General features: G+C 44.4%; 1 protein-coding gene across 3 annotated transcripts in view; it reads left to right on the top strand.

The window, feature by feature from the left end:
* Positions 1–27633, top strand: part of LOC114554001 (multiple epidermal growth factor-like domains protein 11) — a 194169-nt gene that overhangs the window by 110822 nt on the left and 55714 nt on the right. For all 3 annotated transcript variants that reach the window (XM_028575535.1, XM_028575527.1, XM_028575544.1), the window contains exons 7-11: positions 4679–4925; positions 5818–5938; positions 10049–10185; positions 14284–14496; positions 17694–17868. In XM_028575535.1, the coding sequence (XP_028431336.1) occupies positions 4679–4925; positions 5818–5938; positions 10049–10185; positions 14284–14496; positions 17694–17868 (893 nt within the window). The remainder of the gene's footprint in view (positions 1–4678; positions 4926–5817; positions 5939–10048; positions 10186–14283; positions 14497–17693; positions 17869–27633) is intronic.

The raw sequence follows: 27633 nt of genomic DNA, 5'->3' as shown, positions 1-27633 counted from the left end.
TGTCTGCTCAGAGCTCTGTCCACCACAGTACTGATGAAACATTTAACACTATAAAATCTGCAAGACTACCACCCACATTTAGGGGGAAAAAAAGTTCTCCCAAGTCTGGACAACTTTGCCCGTCCATCACCACCATTTCCAGTTTTTTTTTTTTCCTTTTACCTTAAGCCTATTCATTCAGAGCTCTTGGCACTCAGACTCTTGGTACTTTACCTCCCCTTCTGGGGAGTGAAGTTCACCCTGTGAGCATATATCAAAAAGATAATAGTGCTTTGATTTATGCTATCTTGAGATGATGTAATATACAATAAAATGTCCCGTCTTTTGTACTTGTTTTCATCTAATGTCTAGCGGCTCTGATTTATACCAGCGATTCATCCACTTACAGACCTGTGAAGTATTTTCTGAATACAGATCCTGAGAATCTGTTCAATCTCATTCTGTAAATACAGGGAAGGTGGCAGCTCGAAGAAAGGATGTCTTATGATCCATTCCCTTCTGTCCAGCTACAAGAGGCTGAAAATAACTGTGCCCAGTAATATGTAGATTTCAGTTTTTTTTGTAAATAAGAGTCCATTAGAATAAACAGCAACCCATAGCAAAATCCTGTGGATGCAGTGGCTGAGAGAATTAAAATGCTAAATGCTGGATCTTCTGCTGTTTCAGCCTGATGGGTCGACTGTGGTGCCGTATAAAGGAAACTGCATTCGTCACGCTACATGTCACCACTGCAGGCTGATGTTTGTGGTGTGTTGTTCGGAGCCGTTATCACGTCAGGATAAAGCAATATTTGCGTGTTAATGCACTTCTGAGCTCGAAAGTAGTCCAAAAAAAAGTGTTGCATTCTCTGACTCCAAATGCCTTTCTCTTTTATTCAGAAGACGTTTCGGCCTTCAGGCCTTCTGCAAGATTAACAATCATAACCCCCCCCCTTTCACACATGCCCTGCAAAGCTGAAATCATCTAGCCATTACCCGGCATAGCTGTATGTGAGAACGCAAATGTCTGAATTAGTCGGATTGGACATCAAACGGTATTTACCCTGCCAGCTCCCCGAGTACAAAGTCTGTGTAATGTCCAAGTGTGAGAATTCAGAGCGAACGAGTGGGCTTGTTGATGATCGGAAGGATACAAACACCCAAGGGTGAAAAAGAAGAAGGGCGATTTACACAAAGACGGCAACGAAAATGTCTAACTGGAGAGACGACGAGATCCTGGAACTTTTTGTCGGCGAAGCCACCTACACATGATAGGCGGCAAAACCGCTTTGCGCCGGCCGTTCCGTTGATTTCCTACAGGGGAGGGCGGTGGCGCCCAACTAGGCGCCGGGCTACCCCTGGCATCGTGCCCTGCTCGGATTGCCGCTTTGCGCTGTGCTCAAAGTTCGAAATTATTTCAACTTTGACCTAGTTGGCGTTGACTTTTCGAAACCGCAATAACTGTTAGGGGCAGTGGTGGCCTAAAGGTTAGAGAAGCGAGCTTGTGACCGAGAGGTCGTTGGTTCAATCCCCAGACCGCCAGGATAAAATCTGGGTGGGGAAAGTGAAAGAGCAGCACTTGTCCCTCCCCTCATTACCATCACTGAGGTGCCCTTGAGCAAGGCCCTTAACCCCAACTGCAGGGTGGCCAGCAGATCAGACATCATGTGGCTGTACTGGGCAGCTTCCAGGTATGAATGGGGAACTGTTTGAATGTGATCAGGGCGTGCTGCGAAAGAGAGGCTGGTATGTTGTGTATAATGGTATGTTGTTACCTAGCAATGGGAAATAGCTTCCTTTTCATCCTTGATGACGTTTACCTGCACTGCACCTGCACACAAATCGCGTATCCTATGTAGGTGTTTGGTGTTTTAGGCCCCCTACGTCGGAACTAGGATTAGGCAAGGGTTAGGGTCAAGGTTAGGGTTAAGTGCCTTGAAGTCGACGTTGGGGGCTTAAAAGAGACTCTTTATGACCAAATTACGAACTGGCTCCATTATCGTGGTGTAATCTGCGTCATGTCCTCCTGCATACTCTACCCAAGCGCCAGCCCTCGCCTAAACAAAACCGTGAATTTCCAGTAAGTGAGTGTGTCTGATACAGACAATGGCTGCTTCCCAAAATGTATTTATTATCTCCTTGCTCCTCGCTTGAACCGGAAGACACTCTGGCCCTCCTTCCTGAAGGCTGGCTCAACGCTTTTATTCCTGCCACCAGGATGGAGAAGGGAGGAGGGATCTCTGAGGAGCTATGGCGAGGATACAGAGAGCAGCCTTCCCAGAAGGAGTTGCTAACTTCGCCCATACAACTGACGAATTCACGTGACGCTTCAGAGGGAAAGGACGTCTCATCCCTCTACAAACACATTTCCTTGTTTCCCCTCTCCTCACATGATTTCCTCGTGTCTCTCCCATGCTTCCTCTCAGTGGGACGGACTAAGACGTGAGAAAGGGAAGCAAGTGAAGGAATCGTGGATGCAAATAAGAACCTGGGACGTACCCAATCTTCTGTTGTGTGCTACTTGTGTGAAAGGGAAACTCCGGACAATATCTGGACCTGATTGGCCGGACTTTGGCTGGAGTTCATATGTGAAAAAGGCTCTAGTAAGACACAGGTGCTGATATGTTGTATAGGCCACACCCTAGTCCCACATGTGATGGCGAGTACATAATCATATTCCACCATTTAGGGTGAGAAAAAACAATTAAGATGTCTTCAGTGAATCAAAAGCTGGAGCTGCAGTCTTTTTTAATAACTTCCAACAAATAATCCAAAATCCAATAGAAAACTCCCTTTGGCTTTTTGTTGAGGGGACCAGGGCGATGCTAACTAGCCTACAAGAATATGCCATCCCCGCAGCACGTGCCACAAGTGGATGGCTTGCGGCTCGGATGTAGAGTGGTCGTCCCTCAACCACAAGATTGGCTGTTCGATGCCAAGCACGTCAAAGTGTCCCCAAGCAAGACACTGAGCCCCAAGTTGCTCCCCGATGCTGTATGTATAGCTGCCACTACTCCTAATACTTAGGGTTAGATAAATTCAGTAATTAAATTTCACTACATTGTACTGCATGTATATGATGAATTAAGAATAAGGTTTTGTTTCCCATTGTATTATTACTTTAAAAAGGGAAAATACTAAAGTGTGGGTTAGTGCAATGTTTTCCACCAGCAACCCAACATCAGTGACAGAATTTCTGCTGCAGCTGCACTAAGACTGTGGATGATTCTTCTCCAAAGCATCAGATAAACTCTGCTTTGGTGTGTGTGTGAGTTCATAGTTTTAAAATCACTATATAAATCCAGTTGCCTTGGCTTGCCTGCACTAAAGTATCGGTGGATATGAAGAGATCTCAGGCCAGCTGGGCTGGTAGACATCAGCGTGCTGTATCAAGTTTACTGATGTCACACTTGCAGCTTTATGGGAACTGCAGATCAGGATTGTTCAGGCTGTCGCCTCTCGCTGACATTTCGGGTTGACGGTGTGTAGATTTACCACATCTGCTCCACCTTAGAGAAGTGTTCAAGGTGCCTCAGCTTAGAACTAATTCATTTCTGCCAGTACTCATGAAAAAACTGGGACCGATGCTTTGTTCTGGGCTAATGGATATCTGTACACTGGACTGATGATGTCTTGTCTAATCGGTTTGTCGGCAGCTATTGGTATCTTGTTTATTTTTAAAACCCTCCGGTTGTCCTCGGGTCAAATCTGACCCATTTTCAAAAAGTTTCTATACCAGAAATATGGGTTTCTTTCAACCACATTTAAAAAAAAATAAACATGGATGGTTCCATACAACGCTCTTCACAGAAACAAAACTTTTTCTTTTAAGACCAAATTAGTTTTTGGCAAAACATCTTTTGTTCATGCCTGGGTCAATTTTGAGATTTTGGGCTATTTTTCTTCCATCTAGTCTTTTTTTCAGACTAGTGGGATGAAATATTGTGAAAATTCCTCCTCTGAAATAGGACGCTTCTCTGTAAGTAGGAGTCAAGTAGACCAGTGGTTCCCAACCTGGGGTCCGGGCACCCCCAGGGGGGGCGGCAAAGATCTCAGGGGGGGCGCGAGTCTTTATCTGGTTTGAGGTTGAGGTAAAAAAAGAAATATTTGCACGTTAAACAAATTATGGTAATACACTAGCATATATAATGTATACAAAAGTCTGTATGAAAACTATATATTTTGTTGTATCCTCGTTTTTCCTGCCGCCACGGCATCACTATTTTATGAATGAAACATGGCGGAGAAACGTAACAGTGCTGATAACTGCTCTGTATCAAAAAGGAAAGTAAGGCTTCATCTCAAGAGTTACCTCAACTTTGGTTTAGGGGGGGGCTCAGCTTTTCTTAGACATGAGTAGGGGGGGCGCCAAGGAAAAAGGTTGGGAACCACTGAAGTAGACGATGAATGTCTTATTTCTCACTTTCAGCTGAGGACATTTTTATTCCCAAATTAATCTTTGAGAGCTTTGTTAGTGTGATTCTCAGAAGTTTGATATATATGGGTCCTGTACTCTCTTTTCTCCTCGTCTTATCTCATCTGACCTCACTGTTAAACATCAACTCTCTCATGTGGATTACTTCATTTCCCAGACGTCCATAAATCTTCCGCGCTCTGACGTCTGGACTCGTGCAGGTATTGATGATCACCAGTTTTACCTCACCTGTTGACTCGTGCCCTGCTCCCTCCTCTCTGTCCAGGCTGTGAGAGCGATTTCTGGGGCCCCCACTGCAGTAACCGCTGTCAGTGCCAGAACGGGGCCAAATGTAACCCGATAACCGGAGCCTGCGTCTGCACCGACGGCTTCCAGGGCTGGCGCTGCGAGGAGCCTTGCGACCCCAACCTCTACGGCAAGGACTGCCTGCTGGAGTGCCAGTGCATCAACGGCGCCACCTGCCACCATCAGACCGGCGAGTGCCTCTGTGCGCCCGGATACACCGGCGCCTTGTGAGTAGCGTTTTGTCTGTTTATGGAGCATTCACATGCTCCTCGGATGGTCCCATTTCACATAGTTGGAAGTTGTTCTTCCGAGCTCAGTGTGTTGGTGAGTTTTAAGTCGTAACGGAAACGGGAGCGTGCCTATGTTCCCACAGCCCTATGTTCCCTATGGGTAAGGGTTAAGGTTAGGCATTTAGTTGTGATGGTTAAGGCTAGAGTAAGGAGCTAGGGAATGCATTATGTCAATGACAGGTCCCCTCAAAGATAGTGAAACAAACGTGTGTGTGTGTGTGTGTGTGTGTGTGTGTGTGTGTGTGTGTGTGTGTGTGTGTGTGTGTGTGTGTGGTAGAGCGAGTGAGAGAGTGATGTGATTAGCTTTGGAGCGGTACCGACTCTAGAGTCGTAGTGAGCTTTCTGACCACAGTGGGAAATCTGCAGCAGGAGAAGTTAACCCTCTCCTTGATTTCATGTTGTTTATGGAGAAGGAGAACCAGGAAATGAATCGGGGGAAATGAAACGCTACCAAGACACAGCCGAGCGGCGTGCGTCGCAGCAACGTGTAGTTAAATCTTTTGTATACGTCAGGCTACGGCATAGGGTCCGGCATATGGTCCGGCATAGGGCCCGGGGTAGGGCCCGGTGTAGGGCCTGGGGTGGCTCTCCTCGACGCTTATCACCGCCCAAGACGATTGTGATTGGTTTAGAGAAATGCCAATAAACCAGAGCACGTTTTTCTCCCATCTCGGAATGCTGTGTGGACTAGCCAGACCATCCTCCGCAGTAATGTGGAGGAAGGTCTGGTAATGTGAGACTGTTTCGTCAGCGGTGAGCTGCTTCACTCTGAACTGTCCCATCACATCCCAACATAAACACCCTGCTTCTTCTGTCCTTTTCCCTGCAGCTGCGAGGAGCCTTGTCCTCCAGGTAAACACGGCTCTCTGTGTGAACAGCGCTGCCCCTGTCAGAATGGAGGAACGTGCCATCACGTCACCGGAGAGTGCTCCTGTCCCGCCGGCTGGGTGGTACGACCTGCTCCACAGCCACAACATCATCAGCTAGTGTGCATGCTTATCGGAGTTCAACTAACTCAGAGACATCTTTAAGCCCAAATCTCAGTTTGTTATTTCATATCACAGTTTTTCCATGTCAAAAAAAATCTGTTTCCTTCCCAGAGTTTAATTCACAAACATGCTTGCATTTAATATGATCAGGGGATGCTCATATTTACTCATGTAAGGGAAGAATCAGTTCTGTCACCACTGCACCTGCTCAGGCTCTAGGAAATTGTACAGTTTGACAGAACCTTTGCATTATTATCAAACAGCAAGCAAACAATGGAAAAGGTGACAGCAGATTTTGATAACACAACAACTTGCTTGTAGTTGCAGTTCATGATTTTAAATAAAAACAAAATGGATGGGCGCCCAGATAGCTCAGTTGGTAGAGCAGGCGCCCATATATAGAGGAGGTTTATTCCACGATGTGGTGGGCGCGGGTTCGACTCTGACCTGCGCCCCTTTGCTGCATGTCATTCCCCCCCTTCCCCACCTCCCTCTCTTGTTTCATTTCTTCAGCTGTCCTGTCAATAAAGGCTCAAAAATGCTCCCCAAAAAAACCAAATGGATCAAGCCAGGAGTGAAAACACCCCCATTGATTTTATTTTAAAATTCCCTGCCTGGGCCATAGGCGCCGATACCGTGGGTGCTCCAGAGCTCGAGCACCCACAGAAAATACAGAGCACCCACGTGTGCCAGACATTCATTTAAAATGAAACATTGCAGTTGGTGCTAAGTGGAGCGTCTGTCATAGTGTGATTGATTATGTCGGTGGCATTGATTCTTAAAGGACATGCTGCTTTGTGGATCCTTTTATACCTTATATACCTTTTATATTTTAGACCCCAATACTGTATCTGAAGTCTCTTTTATATAGACCTTAGTGGTCCCCTAATACTGTATCTGAAGTCTCTTTTATATAGACCTTAGTGTTCCCCTAATACTGTATCTGAAGTCTCTTTTATATAGACCTTAGTGGTCCCCTAATACTGTATCTGAAGTCTCTTTTATATAGACCTTAGTGGTCCCCTAATACTGTATCTGAAGTCTCTTTTATATAGACCTTAGTGGTCCCCTAATACTGTATCTGAAGTCTCTTTTATATAGACCTTAGTGGTCCCCTAATACTGTATCTGAAGTCTCTTTTATATAGACCTTAGTGGTCATTTGAAAGCCATGATGTCTCTCTCTCTCTCATGGGGGGGCCAAATTCTCTGGGTGGGCAAAGCAGAGAAAGGGGAGGTAACCTTGCTCCTTATGACCTCATAAGGAGAAGATTCCAGATCGGCCCATCTGAGCTTGCATTTTCTCAAAGGAACTTATCAACCCACAAAACACAACACGTTCCCTCCGCTACACTCACTCAAACCTCCTCCACACACCCAGAACCAGACTCAGGACAATGGGAGATAGGGCCTTCTGTGCTGCTGCCCCACGTCTGTGGAATGCCCTCCCTGACACCTTGAGGGCACCTCAATCCACTGACTGTTTTAAAAAAGGCCTTAAGACATTTCTTTTTAGGAAAGCTTTTGGTCCCCTTTAGATGTTTTTATTTAAAATACAAAAATTTATTTTTGTATTTTAAACTGCTTATCTTTTTGTTTCTAACCTGTAGCACTTTGAGATCTCTGATGAAAAGTGCATTATAAATTAAATGTATTATTATTATTATTATTATTATTATTATTATTATTATTATTATTATTATTATTATTAAAGGCAGAGCAGGATACCCAGGGCTCGGTTTACACCTATCACCATTTCTAGCCACTGGGGGACCATAGGCAGGTTGGGGGAACTCATATTAAAGGTCCAATATGTAATATTTGTAATGTAATAAATCCAAAAATGACACCAATGCCTCATCAGATATTAAGGAAACATGTTAAACTGAAATATTATCTTTTCTGACAACAATGCTAATGTCAGTATTTTTTCTTTTTGAAATTTACATTCCGTGACGGAATTTATGTTTATGTTTTGATCTGTGTGTTGTTATCAACGGCCTAGTTTGACAGCCAGGCCGGGTTGCCAGATATACCTGTAAAAACGTAAACCCAGCGCGCTACAGCTGTAACGGTAGTACAGCCATGAAAGCAGCAAACAAACGAACAGGATCAACGGAGATAGATTCTACATGACATAAAAAAAAGAAAACCGCATGTTTCTAACAGTTGCGTGACCAGAGACGTAACAACCCCCTGGTAAATATTGGAGATGTATTTGAAAGATGGAGACAGCTTAGATCCCAAAAGGACGCAGAGTTGGCTTATTTTCTCCTGAACCGGTAAGCATTAGCTTCATGCTAATTTATCACAGCTACTAGTGACGGGCGTTTTTTGTCATTTCAACATTTGTGTACTCACATTGAATTATATAGCTAGAGTACCTGAGTTGGTTACTCGCAAAAACAATTGAGACAAACCAGTAAAGTGATCCCGACTGGTCCTGGCTAACGCCGTTATGCTAACCCTGCTAACTGTTAACGTTACCGGGAGGACCAGGCAAGCAGCCCATGGCTGTTTACAGCGTGTAGCCTCTTCAGCGGCTGGAGCTGACAACGGTGAGTTATTTTAAGCCACGAGAGGGGGGCTGTAAATCGGAAAGAGAGGACTGTGAGTTTGCAGTGCGTTTAGCGATTGTTGCCGTAATTCTAAGCCAATGAAGTGTGTTCCGTCGGCAAGTTAGTGGTATTTTTAGCGTTTCGTATTGTAATTCTAAGCCGAGGAAGTGTGCCTGACTGGCGTGTGGAGAGGACAGTGAGGTTGTTGTGTTTTTAGCGGTTCATACTGTAATTTTAAGCCGAAAAAGTGTGTCTGTCAGTTGGTTACAGAGCGTGAGCACGGGCTTTTATGACTGTCAATATAGCCAGCATCTAACGTTAGCTTCTCCGCTGTGCTGTGGAGTAATGTCTGGCTATGTGAGACTAGCATCTACCGTTAGCTTCTCCGCTGTGCTGTGGAGTAATGTCTGGCTATGTGAGACTAGCATCTACCGTTAGCTTCTCCGCTGTGCTTTGGAGTAATATCTGGCTATGTGAGACTAGCATCTACCGTTAGCTTCTCCGCTGTGCTTTGGAGTAATATCTGGCTATGTGAGACTAGCATCTAACGTTAGCTTCTCCGCTGTGCTTTGGAGTAATGTCTGGCTATGTGAGACTAGCATCTACCGTTAGCTTCTCCGCTGTGCTTTGGAGTAATATCTGGCTATGTGAGACTAGCATCTAACGTTAGCTTCTCCGCTGTGCTTTGGAGTAATGTCTGGCTATGTGAGAAAAGCGTCTAGCAACATTGTTGTGAATGCTGCGGTCTCAGCCTGGCAACCAACGTGAACTTCGAGTCTGGGCAGGAGGGGGGGAAACAACTCTCCAGTATTTTGAATTGGTAGTGCAGTAACTATTTTAACCGCTAGCTGCCAGTATTACATACAATATTACATATTGCACCTTTAATGTTAAAAAACCTCATAAAGTGACATTTTCATGCCATGGGACCTTTAATTTCCCACGAAGCTGATCGCGGTTAAGTGTCAGTTAAACTTTTCATCTCCAATCCTATCTGTATTTGTGAGAAGTGGCGCTGTCCTGAGGCGTGTATGTTTGTGTCGGCCGCTGTCCAAGGATCTGAAATGCAAACATTTTTTGACTACTTTTTTTTAAAAGGGCGTGCGCCCATGAGCACCCTCGGAGGAAAACATAAATCAGCGCCTATGCGTGCACCCCATCTACAAAGGCTCAGTCCTTACCACAGCGGCCGCGGGTTCGGTTCCGACCTGCGGCCCTTTGCTGCATGTCATTCCCCCCTCTCTCTCCCATTTCACGTCTCAAGCTGTCCTGTCTAACAAAGGCCTAAAACGCCTAATTCTTTTTAAATTCACTGCGTAAAGTCAATTTAAGGTTATCAACCTAAGCAGAAAATGTTGACGATTAACAATTTTCTACCAGATACATACAGACATCCCCTCTACCATCTACTGTGACAAACTTCATTCATTCATAAAGTGTATGGTCATTCCCACAGTAATACCTTTAAACACTTTGTATTCACATGTTTGATGTCATGTCGTCTTCCTCCTCAGGGTCCGGTGTGCGCACAGCCGTGTTCCTTCGGATCATTCGGCATTAATTGCTCGCAGGAGTGCACGTGTCGCAACGGAGGCCTGTGTGACCACATCAGCGGCCAGTGTCAGTGCACCGCCGGCTACATCGGGGAGAGGTACAGTGTGACAGCGTCACCGCACCATTACATCAAAACTTTATTGGACGCCCTCAGGGAAATTAACTGGTTGGAGTGGAAAATGTTAGTAGAATTCAGCTGGGAGATAAGATAAATATGAGCGCACAGATTTTTAATAAACCGTAAATACAGAGGGGGAACTGATAAAATCAGTTGGTGTCAATGTAAATATGTTAATAGGAAATACGAAGGAGTATTTAACCTTTATGTATGAAATGCAAAGCTTGACAGCACTTGAGATGTTACCAGCAGGCCCGACTGCTTCTTTAAATGCTGTTTGGCTTATTAAATTAGTAATACGTGAAGTATTTTAATGTTGTGTTCACAGTATGGAATCACTTTGGTGTCAGATTGTAACATTTGCATTAAAATGAGCCGCTGCTCTTCCTCAATATAGCATGCTTTGTTCCCAAAACACTGTCTCGCAGCCATCGTGGTTTCTATCATCAATTATTAATGTGACGTCATAAGATAAATATATAAACTGGCCTTATTGCATTACATTAAAATCTTATTTTTAAAATAGTTTTTGCAAACTACAACCTGTGATCTTGAAAGTGTTTCCGAGAAAAATAGAAATTCCTATTAAACCATAAATAAACATGAATATTGTTTATTTTATTTTTTTCAAAATACAGGAAAACATTTCATCCCTTCTTTTTTTATTTTTCAAGATAAAAAAGAAAATTCTACTGACTCAGCCCCTGGTCAGCTATGTCTCTCTCCTCCTTACACTCTCTCCATCTTTCTCTATCTCTCCTCTCCTTCCACTCTCTCCATCTTTCTCTCTCTCTCTTTCTCCATCTTTACTCTCAATTGAGCCAAATTACCTCCATTCATTTAGGCCCCAGACAGGTGAATTAGCCTACACGGAGTAATTCCTGGATTGAGTTCTCTTCCTCTCCATCCACGTTCTAATGGAATAAGCCGAGATAAGAGTCCTGTGGAAGTCGCCATGATTTAAACGTGACACAAAACACAAATCCTCCCGGAGCCATTTTAATTGAGTGATTTGTCTATTTCTTAATGGTTTCAACGTGCAGACGTGTTGAGAATGATGCCTAACTTCATCGGCCTAACTATGGCGTTACCTTAAAGAGCTGGTGCTCATTATAAAGACCACTCAGGGTCTCGTGTATAATGTTGGAGCCTGTTGACCCTACACTGGTGTGAGTGTTTGTGATGGTCGAGTACATGTCATCTGTGGGGAGAAACTCCCACACACTGTCCAACTAGCAAAAAATATTGAATGCAATAGTAGCCAACGTTTTGGTTCTAGCCAATCTTCAGGCAAATGGTCTTACATCCCGAGAAGCCCTCTTTTATCGGAGGTGACTGCTTTTACTACACCAATCAACAACTTCCACGTGAAATCAGGCATAAATGCATAACATTCGTACACATATACATTACTATAGATAGAGTTTGAACTTAAATACAACCCTCTCTATAGTAACAATAGTATATATCATACCAGAGCAATGTATAGTACATGGATGTTGATTTCTGTATAATGAATGCACTCAAAAAATGATATAAAACATTCATAGACAGACATATTTCCAAAACCTGCTGGTACCTTATCCATTAATAGATAAATAGAGAAAAGAAATATCACAATAAAAACAACAAGAGCCCTCACAAAAAAATAATGGGAGAATAAAGTTATCTCCGCAAGTGTGGAATAATAACACCACTCTGTTTTTTTTGTATTTGGTGTCCTTGAGTGCAGAGAAAGGTACCTTTTTAAATAAAATTTTCTTTATTTATTTTGTTTGCTGGCAGCAGAAGAATCATAATTTAATAATTGCATGGATTGTAAATGTGTGTTTACAGGATCATTCAGCCCCAAACATTTTGAAAAAGTACTTTAACATGCACTTTTGTGCTTAACCCGAGTTGACTGAAAGAAAATGGCCTGAATGATGTCAGAGAAGAACTGTTTCTCTGATTCTAGCAGGTGAAGTAAACTCAAAATCCTTCCTTCATTTTTTAGTTTTTTAGTTTTCCAAACTTTATATATTGTTATTGGGTTTCCAGACAAATTACAGATAAGAAGTGACTGAGTTTGAAAGCCTCTGAACACCCCCACACAGGTGATTTTTAATTATTCTGGCTGATCAGACCTCTGCCCAGGTTGAAGTGGGCTGGAGCTTTGATAGGAATTTATTAGATCACAAATTTCATCAACCTTCATGCAACTAGGACTACAATTGAAAATTCGCTGACTGGCTAATACTGGCTCATTTACAGAAATGTTTATTAATGGGCATTGTCCTAATCAAAATAAATAAATCTTAAATCTTAAACCTGTAAAGTGTTTTATAGTTCTGGGTAAAATCTAGCTGTGGCTACGTACGTAGGTACGTGGAGACACGGACCTACGCCGGACTCTACGCCATAGCATTAAATATGGAACCCACGCAACTTCTAGGCAAGACCCGCCCTTCAACAGAATTCACACACTACTATTGGCCAGCGTCCATGCTTACGCAAGGTAACATAACCCAATTTGTTCAGGTCCTATCCCCTGACCAATCGGCTATCCTAACCTTAACCACCTGAGGTCAATGCCTAACCCCAACCAACCTATCGGCCTGCTTCGTAGGCTGGGACTTGCCTAGAAGTTACGTGGGATCCATTATAACGCTACGCCGTAGGCTGATGTGCACCTCTCTTGAAAAATTTAACTACACGTCGCGGCGACGCACATCGTGTCTTGGTAGCGTTGCATTTCCCCCCCTCCGACTCATTTCCTGGTTCTCCTTCTCCATAAACAACGTGAAATCCAGGAAAGGGTTAACTTTTCCTGCTAAAGATTTCCCACCGTGGTCAGAAAACACAGGGGAGACACTTTGTTTCTCTCACTACGACTCTAGAGTCGCTACTCGCCTTGAAGATTAACATCGTCACTCTCTCACTTCTTCTCGCTTCTTCTTTATAATGTCATGTAGTCCTTTGGATGCCGTCCTCCTCCAGCAGTTTACCTAACGTCAGGCCTCCCCACACACGCGCGTGCCAACTCACACCAACGCACAAGTATAGACTTCAGGCCACTTACGTAGGCTACGGCAAAAGCTCTGCATGGAGCATCTGCAGGACCATAAATCAGAGGCTCAGGAAGATGTCATTCAATCAGTGTATACACAGCCACTCAGTCCTGGGAAGAGGTCTAATCAGCTGGGATAACTGAAAACACCTGTGTGGGTGTTCAGGGCCTTTAAATGAGGCTTTAAGTAACAACAAAACAGAATATCAAAAAAGGAAAAGAAACAGAGCACCTGTAAAAAATACACACACACAAAAAATGTAAAAAATTAACAAAACCAGACTTAAAAACAAACAAACAAAGCAAAAAGAAAAAACTTGTCACCTATAACTATGGTTCCCAAAGTGGGGTCCGGTAACCTCCTAGAATCCCATGAAGGACCCCTGGGGGTCCCCGGACCCCAGTTTGGAAACCACTATTATAGGTGACGTTTTTAGTTTTTTAAGTCTGCTTTTGTTTACTTTTTTTTTTAATGTTCTTTTTGTCCAAAACAGAATATCAAAAAAAGAGGAATCATTTTTTTCACAAAACAATGTCACTATACTTCCATTCATAAGTAACACAATGACAGAATGCATGACTATTTTGGTCATGGCTTTCTTCCACTTTCTGTAATAAAACAAATCTAAAAGCAAAGATCATATCAGATGGGGGTCCATGTTCTAACTTGTGTCAGTTTAATAATAATAATAATAATAATAATAATACATTTTATTTGTATTGCACTTTACACATGAAGGACACATCTCAAAGTGCTACAGGTGCACAGATAAAAACAGTAAACGTTAAAACAGTTAAAAACAGCAAGAAAACAATAATTATATTAAGAAAATGCAATACAAAATAAGTGGGTCTTTAATTTTATTTATTTTTAAAAGTTTAGGGGTCCTTTACGCGAAGCCTATTTAAGAAAAGAAGAAACAACCTTGCTCATTCAGCAAGTTTGACCAGAAACATTCAGATTTAGATGTCTGTAGTATGTAGATGTTCTACATGTCTCACCACTCCACTTTTTTTTTCCAACTCAGATGCCAGGATGAATGCCCAGTTGGCACCTACGGGCCACAGTGTGCCCACAAGTGTGACTGTCAGAACGGAGCCAAGTGCTACCACATCAACGGGGCCTGCCTGTGCAATGAGGGCTTCAAGGGCCCCAGCTGCCAGGACCGCTTCTGTCCTGCCGGCCTGTACGGACTCATCTGTGACCAATACTGCCCCTGCAAAGCTGCAAACACACTCAGGTACTGAAGTGTGGGTCAATGACGCACAAAAAAACCTGCTATGCTTTTATACTCTGCAACACAGTATGAATAGAGGAAGCTTGTGTTTGAATTACTGCTTGTTCATCCCTGAGTTATTGATGTCTTTGCACTTGTGTGTACAGTTCTTGCTCTGCTAAATCATAATCTATAAAACGTTCCATTCGAGATCCTTTTGTGAAACTCTTAAATATTAACCAAAAGAAAGTCCAGCCCATGGGCGATTTCATAATTTTGCATTATGGATGTTAATGATTAATGATTAACCGTTGACCGACAATAATCATTTTGACCGATTAATACTATCAGTTAAACAGTTGAAAACCATTTTATCAAAACAAATAGGGCCGCAACTAACAATACTTTTCATTGTTGATTAATTTGTCTATTATTTTCTCAATTATTAGTTGTTTGACTTGGCGATTATATTTCTATTGCAAACAAAAATGACTTGTAGACATTACTTAGCCTGTCCAGTGCTGAAGTCTTCCATCTTTGCACGTGAAATTTTGAAATATTTTTCCATTGCCTTGTGGCCACTTGTATTAGGCTTAAAGCTATTTTTGTTGAATATTCTTTAGCCAAATTCAATTAACAACTGCATTCATATTGAATGTGCTGTGTGCCATATCTGCTTTTATTGAAAACTAACGAGAACTTCCTTATAAAGTAACACAGTGATTAAAATCAACTATTTTCTTAGCACTCTACGTATTGGTCAAGCTCCCCCTTGTCTGGCGCTGGGCATGCTGGTGACCCTTTGGAGGGGACTGACCCCTATGTTGGGGACCAGTGGACTTAACTAACTGGAAATAAAAGTAGTTAAAACTCGCTCCAGCTCGACCAGCTGCAACAGTAAAATCTTACTTACACACTGACACTTGAGTATTAAAGTACTCATATTATGCTAATTTTCAGATTCATAATTGTATTTAGAGGTTATATAAGAATAGGTTTACATGGTTTAATTTTCAAAACACACCATATTTTTGTTGTACTGCATATTGCTGCAGCTCCTCTTTTTGAGCTCTCTCTTTTGAGCTCTCTGTTTTAGCTGCAGAGTGAGACATCACACTTCTGTTCCATCTTTGTTGGGAGTCACACATGCGCAGTAGCTAGGTAAGTACCACTAGCTAGAAGCTAACGCTGATGATGTGGTTTTAGCTAAAGTGGTTAGCACACACCAAATGTTTCGGTCCATGACGTAGACGGCCCTGCCGATTTTGACCAGCTCACCTGGAGACTGAAGGCAGGACACATTCAGAAACCCCAATCTCACTCAAAACCACATGGATGTTTTTTTTTCCAAGTTTGTATGCATGTGGAAGCACCAGAGACACAAAATAACACCCCAAATCCCAGAAAAAGTTTTTTTTTTTTTCATAATATGGGAACTTTAACAAACTAATAACATCATATATAATTATATATCAGTCACAGGGGCTATTGTACTGTAAAAAGGATAACTATTGATATTCTTTAGGTAAATGATCTGAGTATTTCTTTCACCATAGCTTATAGGATGCAGCCCATTGGGCTGCCGCTGGTTATGTAAAGCCGTTATATGCAGCAGCAGGTATGATATTTAATCTCTGTCAGCTCAGAAACAGCAGCAGGTGGTGGAGCTGCTGTGGCACACTTTATTTCAATCTTTTCACAGCCTCTAAGTGTTTACAGAGACAGCAGTTATTTACCTTTAGATTCGGCCACTTTAAGCCCTATTAAATCTGTTCATTAGTAAGGTCTGGTTTTGGAGACATATATAGTATGAAAACCCACCAATATTTTAACAACAACTCCTTTGTTCATTGTTCAGTACTGAGGCATATACGTAGGGTATCAACTATGGATTATTTTCATTGCCGATTAATCTGTCCATTATTTTCTTGATCCATCGATTAGTTGTTTGGTAAAATGTCAAAAAATTGTGAAAAATGTAGATCAGTGTTTCCCAAAGCCCAAGATGGCGTCCTCAATGTCTTGTTTTGTCCACCACTCAAAGATATTCAGTTTACTGTCTCCGAGGAGAGAAGAAACTAGAACATATTCACATTTAAGAAACTGGAATCAGAGAATATCTATTTTTCATAAGGAATGACTCAAAGTGATTACTGGATTATCAAAATAGTTGACTAGTTGATTAATCTTTGCAGCTCTAAAAAATAAAAATAAAAAAAGTTATTAAAAAACATTATTAAAAAATAGGCTATGCAATCTATTTCTTAAAAGCTAGTTCATTTAGGTGGTCAAGTTGTGTTTTAAGCTCTTTTTTTTTTTTCTAAGTTTGTGGCTCTCGGCTGGACGGCGTTCACAGCGGAGAGCTACCTGACACATGCCACTATATCGATGAGGAGTGGCGGGTTAAATCGGCCGTCCTACACAGAGTATGCCAGGCACACACACAGCTGACTACCACGCTGGTGGAGACATGCTCAGGCGTATGCTTTGTGGACATTTACAGGTCGCGCGGACATGTAAGCAGTTCCAGGAAAGTGGTTGCATGTGTCCAGTATAATGCACGGAACATCGTGGCTGCACACCCCGTACACACCTATGGCGACACTGAGCGCAGAAGTACTTACCTCCCGGATGGATTGCATTGCCAGACCTTCCTCCACAGCGCTTCAGAGGAGGGTCTGGCGAGTCCACACAGCATCACGGGATGGGAGAAAAACGTGCTCTGGTTTATTGGCATTTCTTTAAACCAATCACAATCGTCTTGGGCGGCGCTATGCTCCGGCGGAGCAACGGTGCCTCTGCTAAATAACTTGTTTTGGTGGAACGTGTATGTTCAAAGGTTGTTTTAGTCGTGCAACAGAAAACTCCGATTGGACAGATAGTCTAGCTAGCTGTATGGATTTACCCTGCAGAGATCTGAGGAGCAGTTAACCATAATCCTCAGAAATCCACCGGAGGTTAGAACACCAACACAAAGGAAGAGGAAGGTGACGGACATCCGGCCGAAATGAGAGACATCCGGCAGAATTTCCAGCGGCACCTGAACAATCCCGGATGGGAAACGTCATGGATATAGTCTAGATAATAGTTAAAGATCAGGTGACAAGGGATGGCTATCGCTCAGAAAAAAACGCTCTAAATTAACATGCCTACTTTTCATGCAGATAAAAATATGCACTTTACTATGTAGACTGACTGACTTCTATCTCTCGCCCTCTCAGCTGCCACCCTCTGTCCGGAGAGTGCACCTGTGCAGCAGGATGGGCCGGGCTTTACTGCAACGAGACCTGTCCGGCAGGTTACTACGGCGGGGGCTGCAGAGAGCCGTGCGCCTGTGCCAACGGAGCCGACTGCGACGGCACCACTGGAGCTTGTGTGTGTGCTCCAGGGTACATAGTAAGTGCCGAAAACACAAACACAAAGCCGTGGCGATTCGTATCTCACGTTGATAAAGCTTTCCAATTTGCTAAATCATCCTTAATCACATTAACATCAGGAGCTGCAGGTGTTTCATGAGATTGCTTTTGAATACTTTAACCTCTCGGTTAATGTAAAGTAAACACACCATTTAAAGGAGACAGGGTCTGTTTAAGTTGTCACAAGAAACTCCTGCTGGACACAGTTTCACTGTCTTTTGGTTTTGCAGAGAAACACAATTTCTTTGAGTTGAACAGGAGGCTGAATGAATCAACCAAACGGATAACTTCTACATGGGTCCCAATGCTTAAAGGGATAGTTCAGATGTTTGTTCAGTGTGGTTATATGAGCTACTTCTACATAGTCAGTGTGTTAGCTACAGTAGATGGAGGTCGGTGCGCCCCCAGTTTGGAGAATCAGGCAGGAGTACCGACACGGAAGCTAAGCAATGTCCTGCTGTGGACCGGGGGAAGCAGCTCAAGACATTTTAGACACCTAAAAACATCTATATCAGTTTAAGTGCAAGCCATTCTCTCTGCTCTCTTCAAAGCCACCAGACTCCTTTGACAAAAAAAGTCATTTTACCTGGCAGAACACGGGATTTAATGCTCTAGCGCTGCCTCCATCAGTTAATCTGTGTTATTGTATGACTTTGGTGTTTTAAAGGGTTAGCAACTAACAAAACCAACAAACTAACTAACCGATGGAGGCAGCGGTAGAGCTCTCGTTTTCTGGGAGGTCAAATTATGTACTATTACATTGCAGCAGCTGCAGGTGTACATAGCAAATATACCAATATACAGTATAATCAATAACAAATCAGTTTTATAAATCTTTTAAGTACCTTAAAACAATATTTTAACAAACAAATATGGTCTTGTGTCTAGGGTTGGGTATCGTTTGGGTTTTTTCCGATACCGGTGCTAAAATGATACTATTAAAACGGTGCCTAAACCGATACTTAAAAAAAGAATAATAGAAGATCACAAAACGACAGTTGGCAACATTTATGAACGGCTTGTTTATTGCTATGGCCATGTGGTCTAAATGTAATTATTTATTAAAAATGTAATAACAATAGCTTATAACAACTCTGCAATGTCTGTGTTACGGCTTGCTTAACGATCCTACTTGTGTCTCCACCACACCATTAAATCTGCATGACATCCCGAAACAACATCTAAATTGCTGTATATTTGTCCAGAAGTTTAGTATCTTTGTTCAGGTGCCTGCTTCAGCTGAGGTTCGGTCCAGCCAACATGTGAAGATGATGTGTGCATAATGTGTGCCGGCTTTGCAGCAACAGCAGCAGGTGCAGAACATGCTCTATAACCTGCTGAGGTTCATTTATCAGGTGCTGTTGACTCTGCAGGTTTAGCCGTAGAGTTCCTGTGTATGTCCTGTAATGGAGAAAGGCTACTGCAGCTGCAAACCCCATGATATAGGTCAACCTGAAGGAGAACGGGAGCGCGTCAATGTCAGGGCAGGGTTGTGTATGCAAGCAGTAAAAACAGTGTTGGCGAGAGTAGATTCACTTTATCTCATACTCTATGTTCAGCCTGTGTGTGGACTTGTGTAGCTATCATTGGGAGACTAACCTTTTGGTAGTTGTAAATGTTAGTCAATCATTAATAAATGGTGATGTGTTTCACAATTTACAATAAGGTTCCCTTATGCCAGTTTTTGTTAGCAACTCATTAGTAAATGGTGATGTTTTACACCTGACCTTTTTGTAGTTATAACTGCTTGTGACCAAGTCAGTGAACCAATGCCAAGGATGCTGGCTGTTGGAGAGACCAAGCAAGGTAAATCTACAGCTTAGCAGTACAGATACATGTGGGCTCACTATTTGGCAAGCAACAAGGGGCTGTTGCCCTTTTTAATTTAATGAGTTATAACATCTTATTAAAGGTACACTGTGTAGTGTTTTAAGTACTTTATTAGCTAAAATCAATGTGTTCATTCATAAATATGTCCTCATTGGTGTAAAATGACCTCCGCCAGTGATCTGAGTTATCCTCATAAGCGAAGAATTTCTTATGTGTATTTACATTGGACAGGCAAGTCCAAGGAGGCTTCCATGTCGTACCGCCATTTTGAAAAACTATAATCGCTGAGAAGGGACATAAAGCACTAGCCGACCTGTCTCGCTAATCTACCATGCGTTCAGAGCCAGCGTCACGTGACTTAAACCAGCTGAAAAGGAGAAGATCAGTGAGAGGCACTTGTCACCGCCCTGGCAAATTTGAAAGCCTGCACTGCCCTTTAGTTCATAATGGAGGATCGTACTTATGCCGAGCCACAGGAGAAGGAATCCTTGTCGCCGAAAGAAGTGAAAATTGGAAGACATGTTGTCATAGCTTCTTGGTACATAAGAACACACATTTGTAAAAGCAAAGAGCTAGAGAGCACTATTCGTTTGAATGCAAAATACAATTTCACCGCTAGATGGGAGAAATTCCTTCACAGTGTACCTTTAAAGAGTTACAAAGGGTTCCCAACCCAATTAATTAACTAATTTCAAACCGTTCTTAAACCCTTCATAAGGTATTGTAAAGTGGTAACGACTTGGAAGTAGAAACAGGATAAATTGTAAATGTTGGATTTATAATTGTAGATAGATTCAGGCAAGTGTTAATATTAACGTGGCGTGCAGCAGTGTGGGTGGTTTCTGACGGGTGCGTGCACCAGTAACTGGAGCGACTCTGTGGCCCGGCCCTCCCGGTGTGTTCACTGATCCTGCAGTGACTGATCGGAGAGCGGAGACGAGACACCTAGGAGCACAGAGATGACAGCGACTTTGATAATTGGACGGAGAACATCAGGGATTCTCAGCAGATGAAAGTAGGATGACGCTGCAGACGAATGTCCGTTTGGTTTGTAGCAGCTAAATTCAGATAGATGTGGCTTTCAGCGGACTGTTATTGATTTAAAGGGGATTTAGTCTGCGCTGGTGACTCACAGTTGGATTCTCTGTGTGTCACCGTGTGGACATGAAACCAGCTTTAAACAGAATTTCTGTGTGGTGTTTTTCAGCGCTTTGCACAGTTTCGATCGATATCTGTAAACATGAGCAATTCTGAGCCAATGTTTGAAATCTACACAACTGTCTGAACAACACGACTGATGTGACATCATGAGGAACTGTTTCAGGGAAAAGGACAGAATTACAGAGAGTTTTACCCCAAACAATTGACATTTATACTGATCATACACTAGAAGACTTTGAAAATACTTTTAAAAGACGTCTGACACCCTCTCACATTTAAAGAAAATGCATCATAAGTCACAGAGTTTGAGTCAGAGAATGTAAGGTTTTTCAGGGTCACTATTTCCTTGAAATTTCCAATAAAAACATTTGTTTGTGCAGCGGTTTGTTTTTTTATAAGACCAGACAAAAAGAAAAAGAGAAGACACCGCAGAATATGGACACTACCCTTTTGGTCTCCACTCTATCAGGGCACAAATGGGACACGTCAAACAAGAACTCTTGTTCACTCATGTAGTCATGTTTGTTTTAAACATGTAAGGGTGGGGGCTATTTCTGAGCATTCAAATTACGGAAAAGAAACGGTCTTTGTGTTGGCTGGACTGGCGAACAGTGCCCTGTATCGCCTACCAGAGGGAAGGATGTTGAACCGTTTGTGACCCGGATGCGAGGGGTCTGCTACCCATTTCCTGACCCTGGACCGGTACAGGTCCTGGACGGAGGGAAGGTCGGCTCCCTATGAGTAACACAGGATAACTCTTACAGTAGTTCTCCACAGTTTGTCATAGCCAGTCTCACACCGAATGCTATAACAAATAAGAATGTAGTGAGTTCAAGCTAAAATAAAACTAGCAAAAAATGTTACATGTTGACAACAAATGAAGAGAAAAACACCATTTAAAACAATAAAGAAACTGAATGCCTCTCCGTGAACCATCACCTTATCGTGGTGGAGAGGTTTGTGTGTCTCTGTGAACCTGAGGGCTGTGTTGTCTGGAGCTTTGTGCTCCTGGTAGGGTCTCCCAAGGCAAAGTGGTCTCAGGTGAGGGGCCAGACAAAGAATGGTTCAAAAACCCCAATGAAAAAGCTAGGCAGAGATGGAGTGACCCTGCCTGGAGGAAGCCCGGGGCCCCCGTCTGGAGCCAGGCCCAGACGGCGGGCTCGTCAGCGAGCGCCTGGTGGCCGGGTTTGCCACGGAGCCCGGCCGGGCACAGCCCGAACAAGCTACGTGGATCCCATCTCTCCAGCCCATGGACCCACTACCTGTGGGAGGAACCGTTGGGGTCGGGTGCGATGCCACATGGGTGGCAGTGAAGGTCAGGGGCCTCGACGGACCAGACCCGGGCAGCAGACGCTGGCTCTGGGGACGTGGAACGCCACCTCTGTGGGGAAGGAGCCGGAACTGGTGGTGGGAGGTGGAGCGCCACCGTTAGATCTGGTGGGGCTTACCTCACGCACAGTCTTGGTTCTGGAACCGTACTCCTGGATAGGGGTTGGACTCTTTTCTTCTCCGGAGTTGCCCAGGGTGTGAGGCGCCGTGGGTGTGGGGATACTCACAAGCCCCGGCTGAGCGCCGCTGTGTTGGAGTTTACCCCGTGGACGAGAGGGTTGCCTCCCTCGCCTGCGGGTTGTGGGGGAAAAACTCTGACTGTTGTTTGTGCATATGCACCAAACAGGAGTTCGGAGTATTCGGCCTTCTTGAGACCTTGACTGGAGTCCTGCATGGGGCTCCAGTGGGGGACTCCATTGTTCTGCTGGGGGACTTCAACGCACACGTGGGCAATGATGGAGACACCTGGAGAGGCGTGATTGGGAGGAACGGCCTCCCTGATCTAAACCAGAGTGGTTGTTTGTTGTTGGACTTCTGTGCTAGTCATGGATTGTCTATAACGAACACCATGTTCGAACATAGGGATGCTCATAAGTGTACCTGGTACCAGAGCACCCTAGGCCGAAGGTCAATGATCGATTTCATAATCGTTTCATCTGATCTGAGGCCGTATGTTTTGGACACTCGGGTGAAGAGAGGGGCAGAGCTGTCAACCGATCACTATCTGGTGGTGAGTTGGGTCAGGGGTGGGGAAGACTCTGGACAGACCTGGTAAGCCCAAACGTGTAGTGCGGGTAAATTGGGAACGTCTGGAGGAGGCCCCTGTCCAACAGACTTTCAACTCACACCTCCGGGCGGAGCTTTTCGTGCATCCCTGTGGAGGCTGGGGGCATTGAACCCGAGTGGACAATGTTCAAAGTTTCCATTGCTGAAGCTGCGGCGAGGAGCTGTGGTCTTAGGGTCTTAGGTGCCTCAAGGGGCGGTAACCCACGAACACCGTGGTGGACACCGGTGGTCAGGGAAGCCGTCCGACTGAAGAAGGAGTCTTTCCAGGATATGTTATCCCGAGGACTCGGAGGCAGTTGCAGGGTACCGGCGGGCCCGAAGGGCTGCAGCCTATGCCGTGAAAGAGGCAAAGCAGCGGGTGTGGGAGAAGTTTGGAGAAGACATGGAGAAGGACTTTCGGTCGGCACCAAAGTGCTTCTGGAAAACTGTTCGCCACCTCAGGAGGGGGAAGGGGGAACCATCCAAGCTGTGTACAGTAAGGATGGGACACTGTTGACCTCAACTGAGGAGGTAATAGGGCGGTGGAAGGAGCACTTTGAGGAACTCCTAAATCCGACTAATACGCCTCTATGTTAGAGGCAGAGCTGGAGGATAATGGGGATTGTCGTCGATTTCCCAGGCGGAAGTCACTGATGTAGTCAAACAACTACACGGTGGCAAAGCCCCGGGGATTGATGAGATCCGTGCAGAAATGCTCAAGGCTCTGGGTGTGGAGGGGCTGTCCTGGTTGACACGCCTCTTCAACATTGCGTGGAAGTCTGGGACGGTGCCAAAGGAGTGGCAGACTGGGGTGGTGGTTCCCCTTTTTTTAAAGGGGGCCAGAGGGTGTGTGCCAATTATAGGGGTATCACACTTCTCAGCCTCCCTGGTAAAGTCTACTCCAAGGTGCTGGAAAGGAGGGTTCGGCCGATAGTCGAACCTTGGGTTGAGGAGGAACAATGCGGATTCCGTCCCTGGTCGTGGAACAACGGACCAGCTCTTCACTCGCAAGGATCCTGGAGGGAGCCTGGGAGTATGCCCAACCGGTCTACATGTGTTTTGTGGATTTGGAGAAGGCGTATGACCGGGTCCCCCGGGAGATACTGTGGGAGGTGCTGCGGGAGTATGGGGTGAGGGGGTCTCTACTCAGGGCCATCCAATCTCTGTATGACCAAAGTGAGAGCTGTGTCCGGGTCCTCGGTAGTAAGTCGGACTCGTTTCAGGTGAGGGTTGGCCTCCGCCAGGGCTGCGCTTTGTCACCAATCCTGTTTGTAATATTTATGGACAGGATATCGAGGCGTAGTCGGGGTGGGGAGGGGTGCAGTTTGGTGGGCTGGGGATCTCATCGCTGCTCTTTGCAGATGATGTGGTCCTGATGGCATCATCGGCCTGCGACCTTCAGCACTCACTGGATCGGTTCGCAACCGAGTGTGAAGCGGTTGGGATGAGGATCAGCACCTCTAAATCTGAGGCCATGGTTCTCAGCAGGAAACCGATGGAATGCCTTCTCCAGGTAGGGAATGAGTCCTTACCCCAAGTGAAGGAGTTCAAGTACCTTGGGGTTTTGTTCGCGGGTGAGGGGACAATGGAGCGGGAGATTGGTCGGAGAATCGGGCGCAGCGGGTGCGGTATTGCATTCAATCTATCGCACCGTTGACGAAAAAGAGAGCTTAGCCAGAAGGCAAAGCTCTCGATCTACCGGTCAGTTTTCGTTCCTACCCTCACCTATGGTCATGAAGGCTGGGTCATGACCGAAAGAACGAGATCCAGGGTACAAGCGGCTGAAATGGGTTTCCTCAGGAGGGTGGCTGGTGTCTCCCTTAGAGATAGGGTGAGAAGCTCAGTCATCCGTGAGGAGCTCGGAGTAGAGCCGCTGCTCCTTTGCGTCGAAAGGAGCCAGTTGAGGTGGTTCGGGCATCTGTTAAGGATGCCCCCTGGGCGCCTCCCTAGGGAGGTGTTCCAGGCACGTCCAGCTGGGAGGAGGCCTCGGGGAAGACCCAGGACTAGGTGGAGGGATTATATCTCCAACCTGGCCTGGGAACGCCTCGGGATCCCCCAGTCGGAGCTGGTTAATGTTGCTCGGGAAAGGGAAGTTTGGGGTCCCCTGCTGGAGCTGCTCCCCCCGCGACCCGACACCGGATAAGCGGACGAAGATGGATGGATGGATGGATATTGTAGTATGCAGCGTCCTGATTGGTGGAAAGTGCTTGCAGAAAGAAACGACTGTTGTCAGGTAAACATGTCACTGTCAAAGAGGCTGAAGGGAAAAGTTGAAGTGGAAAAGCTCAGCTGAATGACTGATAAGCAGGCTATGCACTCGTCATGTATGCCTCATTTGCAATGAAAGATGCTGTTGCAAAATAATATAACCAGAATCATCATCAAGAATGAAGAACTTGAGCATAACAATCGCGTCATTCACGTGCATATCTGTTGTCTTATAATACCTCCATAGATTTACCGCTCGGTTGGTTTGGCAGTGCGGTTTACAAGAAGTTGTCCAAATTTCCAGATTCCCGGCAAACTAAGATAAACAGTTAGACCGAAAACCAACAGCTTTTGTTTTAGCTTGTTTATAAAAATTCGCTATTTGCAGAGTAGAGCTGTGTTTGGGTAAAACAGCGCGGTGGACAAGAGTGGACTGACCAGACAGAACAGATTGATATATCGCTTTCTACGTGTTGATGCCGGTCTACACAGGTGAGTGCATTGATAAGTATTGACTTTTTACTCACGATTGTAGCCTACTTACAGAAAATAGACTAGCGTTAGTTCATCTGCCCCAGCGGTCGTATCGTTCAGAGTCAAGTGCTGCGTGTTTTAGCACACACATCTCGGCTCAGCTGTGTGTGTGCAGCTCGGTCATCGCTGTAGAGAATCCCGGCATGTGAATAGAGATGTAGATACAGGGGGCTGGGTTTTTGCTCTAAATGCTTGAAATGATAAATAACAGAACTCAGTTTTCCTCTTTACATTTTGTGAATTCATGATTATTCTGGGGGCCAGACTAAAAGCTTTGACGGGCCGGATGTGGCCCGCGGGCCGCCAGTTGACGTTCACTGACTTAAACGTACAATATGTAACTTTCTGCCGCTAGGGGTCTCTCAACCAAAACAATGGACGGTAAAACTGGACTTTTGATGACGTTGTGAAGTTGCGTGGAATTATGGGAGTTTTTAGTGTTAAACACCTTCGCTGCCGGTTAGAATGCATCAGTTCACGGACGAGTTTACCTATTCAAGTGTATTCACGTTACGTTTATTCATGTTATTGTAATAAAATAGCTGCAGTTTCCCCAACATAATTACGTTTTTCTTGATTAGATTTTTATTTGTAGCTGACCAGTTAGCTAGTGAGCCAGCAAGCTAACAGTAGCCAGCAGCTAAAGCACAAAATATTTCACATATCAATATTACCTTGATATGTGACGGGGCGGACGGGGTTTGTTGTAACGCTAGCTAGCTACTAAACGAGGCTGAGAGACGGGTGTGGGTAGGGATTGCCGGGGAAATATCCGCGATAGCGAGCCAGGACATACGATGCCTGTTGTGCAGCAGCAGAACATCTCCCAGCTGACCGGAATTATCTCCCCTTCACTCTTCAGTAATCTTAACTTTTCGTTTTGGTGCTTAACCCACCTTTTGTCGGGTTAATTTAGCTAACTGTAAAGACAGCTAAACGCGAAGAGGGGAGAAATTCGGCAGGGACGAGATTTTCGGCACATACACCGGTAGCGCTACGGAGATGTAGCTAGCTACTGCTATGGATGGCCGCTGTTGTGACTTGGTGCTGGGTCTGATATAGTCTGTTTTCCGACGTTTAATTGAACTGCCGTTAGCGTTGTAAGCGCCAGGCACTGGAGATAAGTTCTGGCCGGGGGATGCTGTAATGAAAGTAGCTGGCTGATAGCTGACTCCGCGCCGGGGGAGTGAGGCAGACAGACCGGGGTGTGCTAGCTGGCTAAATTAGCATTAGATTAATCGTCTATCTATACAGCTAACGTTAACGTTCCTAGTGAAGTTATTCGTGGGTTAGCTCAGTCCTGTTAGCTGTGGTCGAAACAGTCATACTAAAAATAACTTTATTAGCGTGTTGAACGATGTTGTAACCTCATAATGTTACCCACAAAGCTTTAGCATCAACGTTAGCTAGCACATTGTAGTAACGTCAAGCTGCTATCGATATTGAACTTTCAAAATAGATAAGGTCTCTGTTGTATTACTGTGATAAAAAGTGGGATGTAATTAATCACAAAATGATGCTGTATGGCAAAAAAAAAGCAGTATTACGGTTACAAGTATTTTTTTTTCTGTGACATTGTATGATTTACAATTTCTCCTGAACGTATCATCTTGGTGCCAGTGTTCTGACGGAAGTTAGAGTAACTGGAGGGTGAAAGGTTATATGACGCCACTGACGGGCAACTAAAGGAAATGTGCCGTGTCTGAAAATAAAATAACAGATTTCTCTGGGTTTGACATTTGGTGGAAACATTTGGGATAGTGTAAGAACACAACTCATAAAATTATATAACATAGGTATGGTCATTTTTAGACATTTTAAAGTAGAAATGTTACATATTGTACCTTCAAAGGGTACTTGTTTAAAACATCAAATTTTGTTTTAGATTATTTTTGGGGCTTTTCCCTTTATTATAGTG

Source organism: Perca flavescens, chromosome 1, assembly GCF_004354835.1.
Source record: "Perca flavescens isolate YP-PL-M2 chromosome 1, PFLA_1.0, whole genome shotgun sequence".
Taxonomy (NCBI): Eukaryota; Metazoa; Chordata; class Actinopteri; order Perciformes; family Percidae; genus Perca; species Perca flavescens.
The sequence above is the reverse complement of the archived record's forward strand: the minus strand, read 5'-3'. Positions and strand labels throughout refer to the sequence as shown.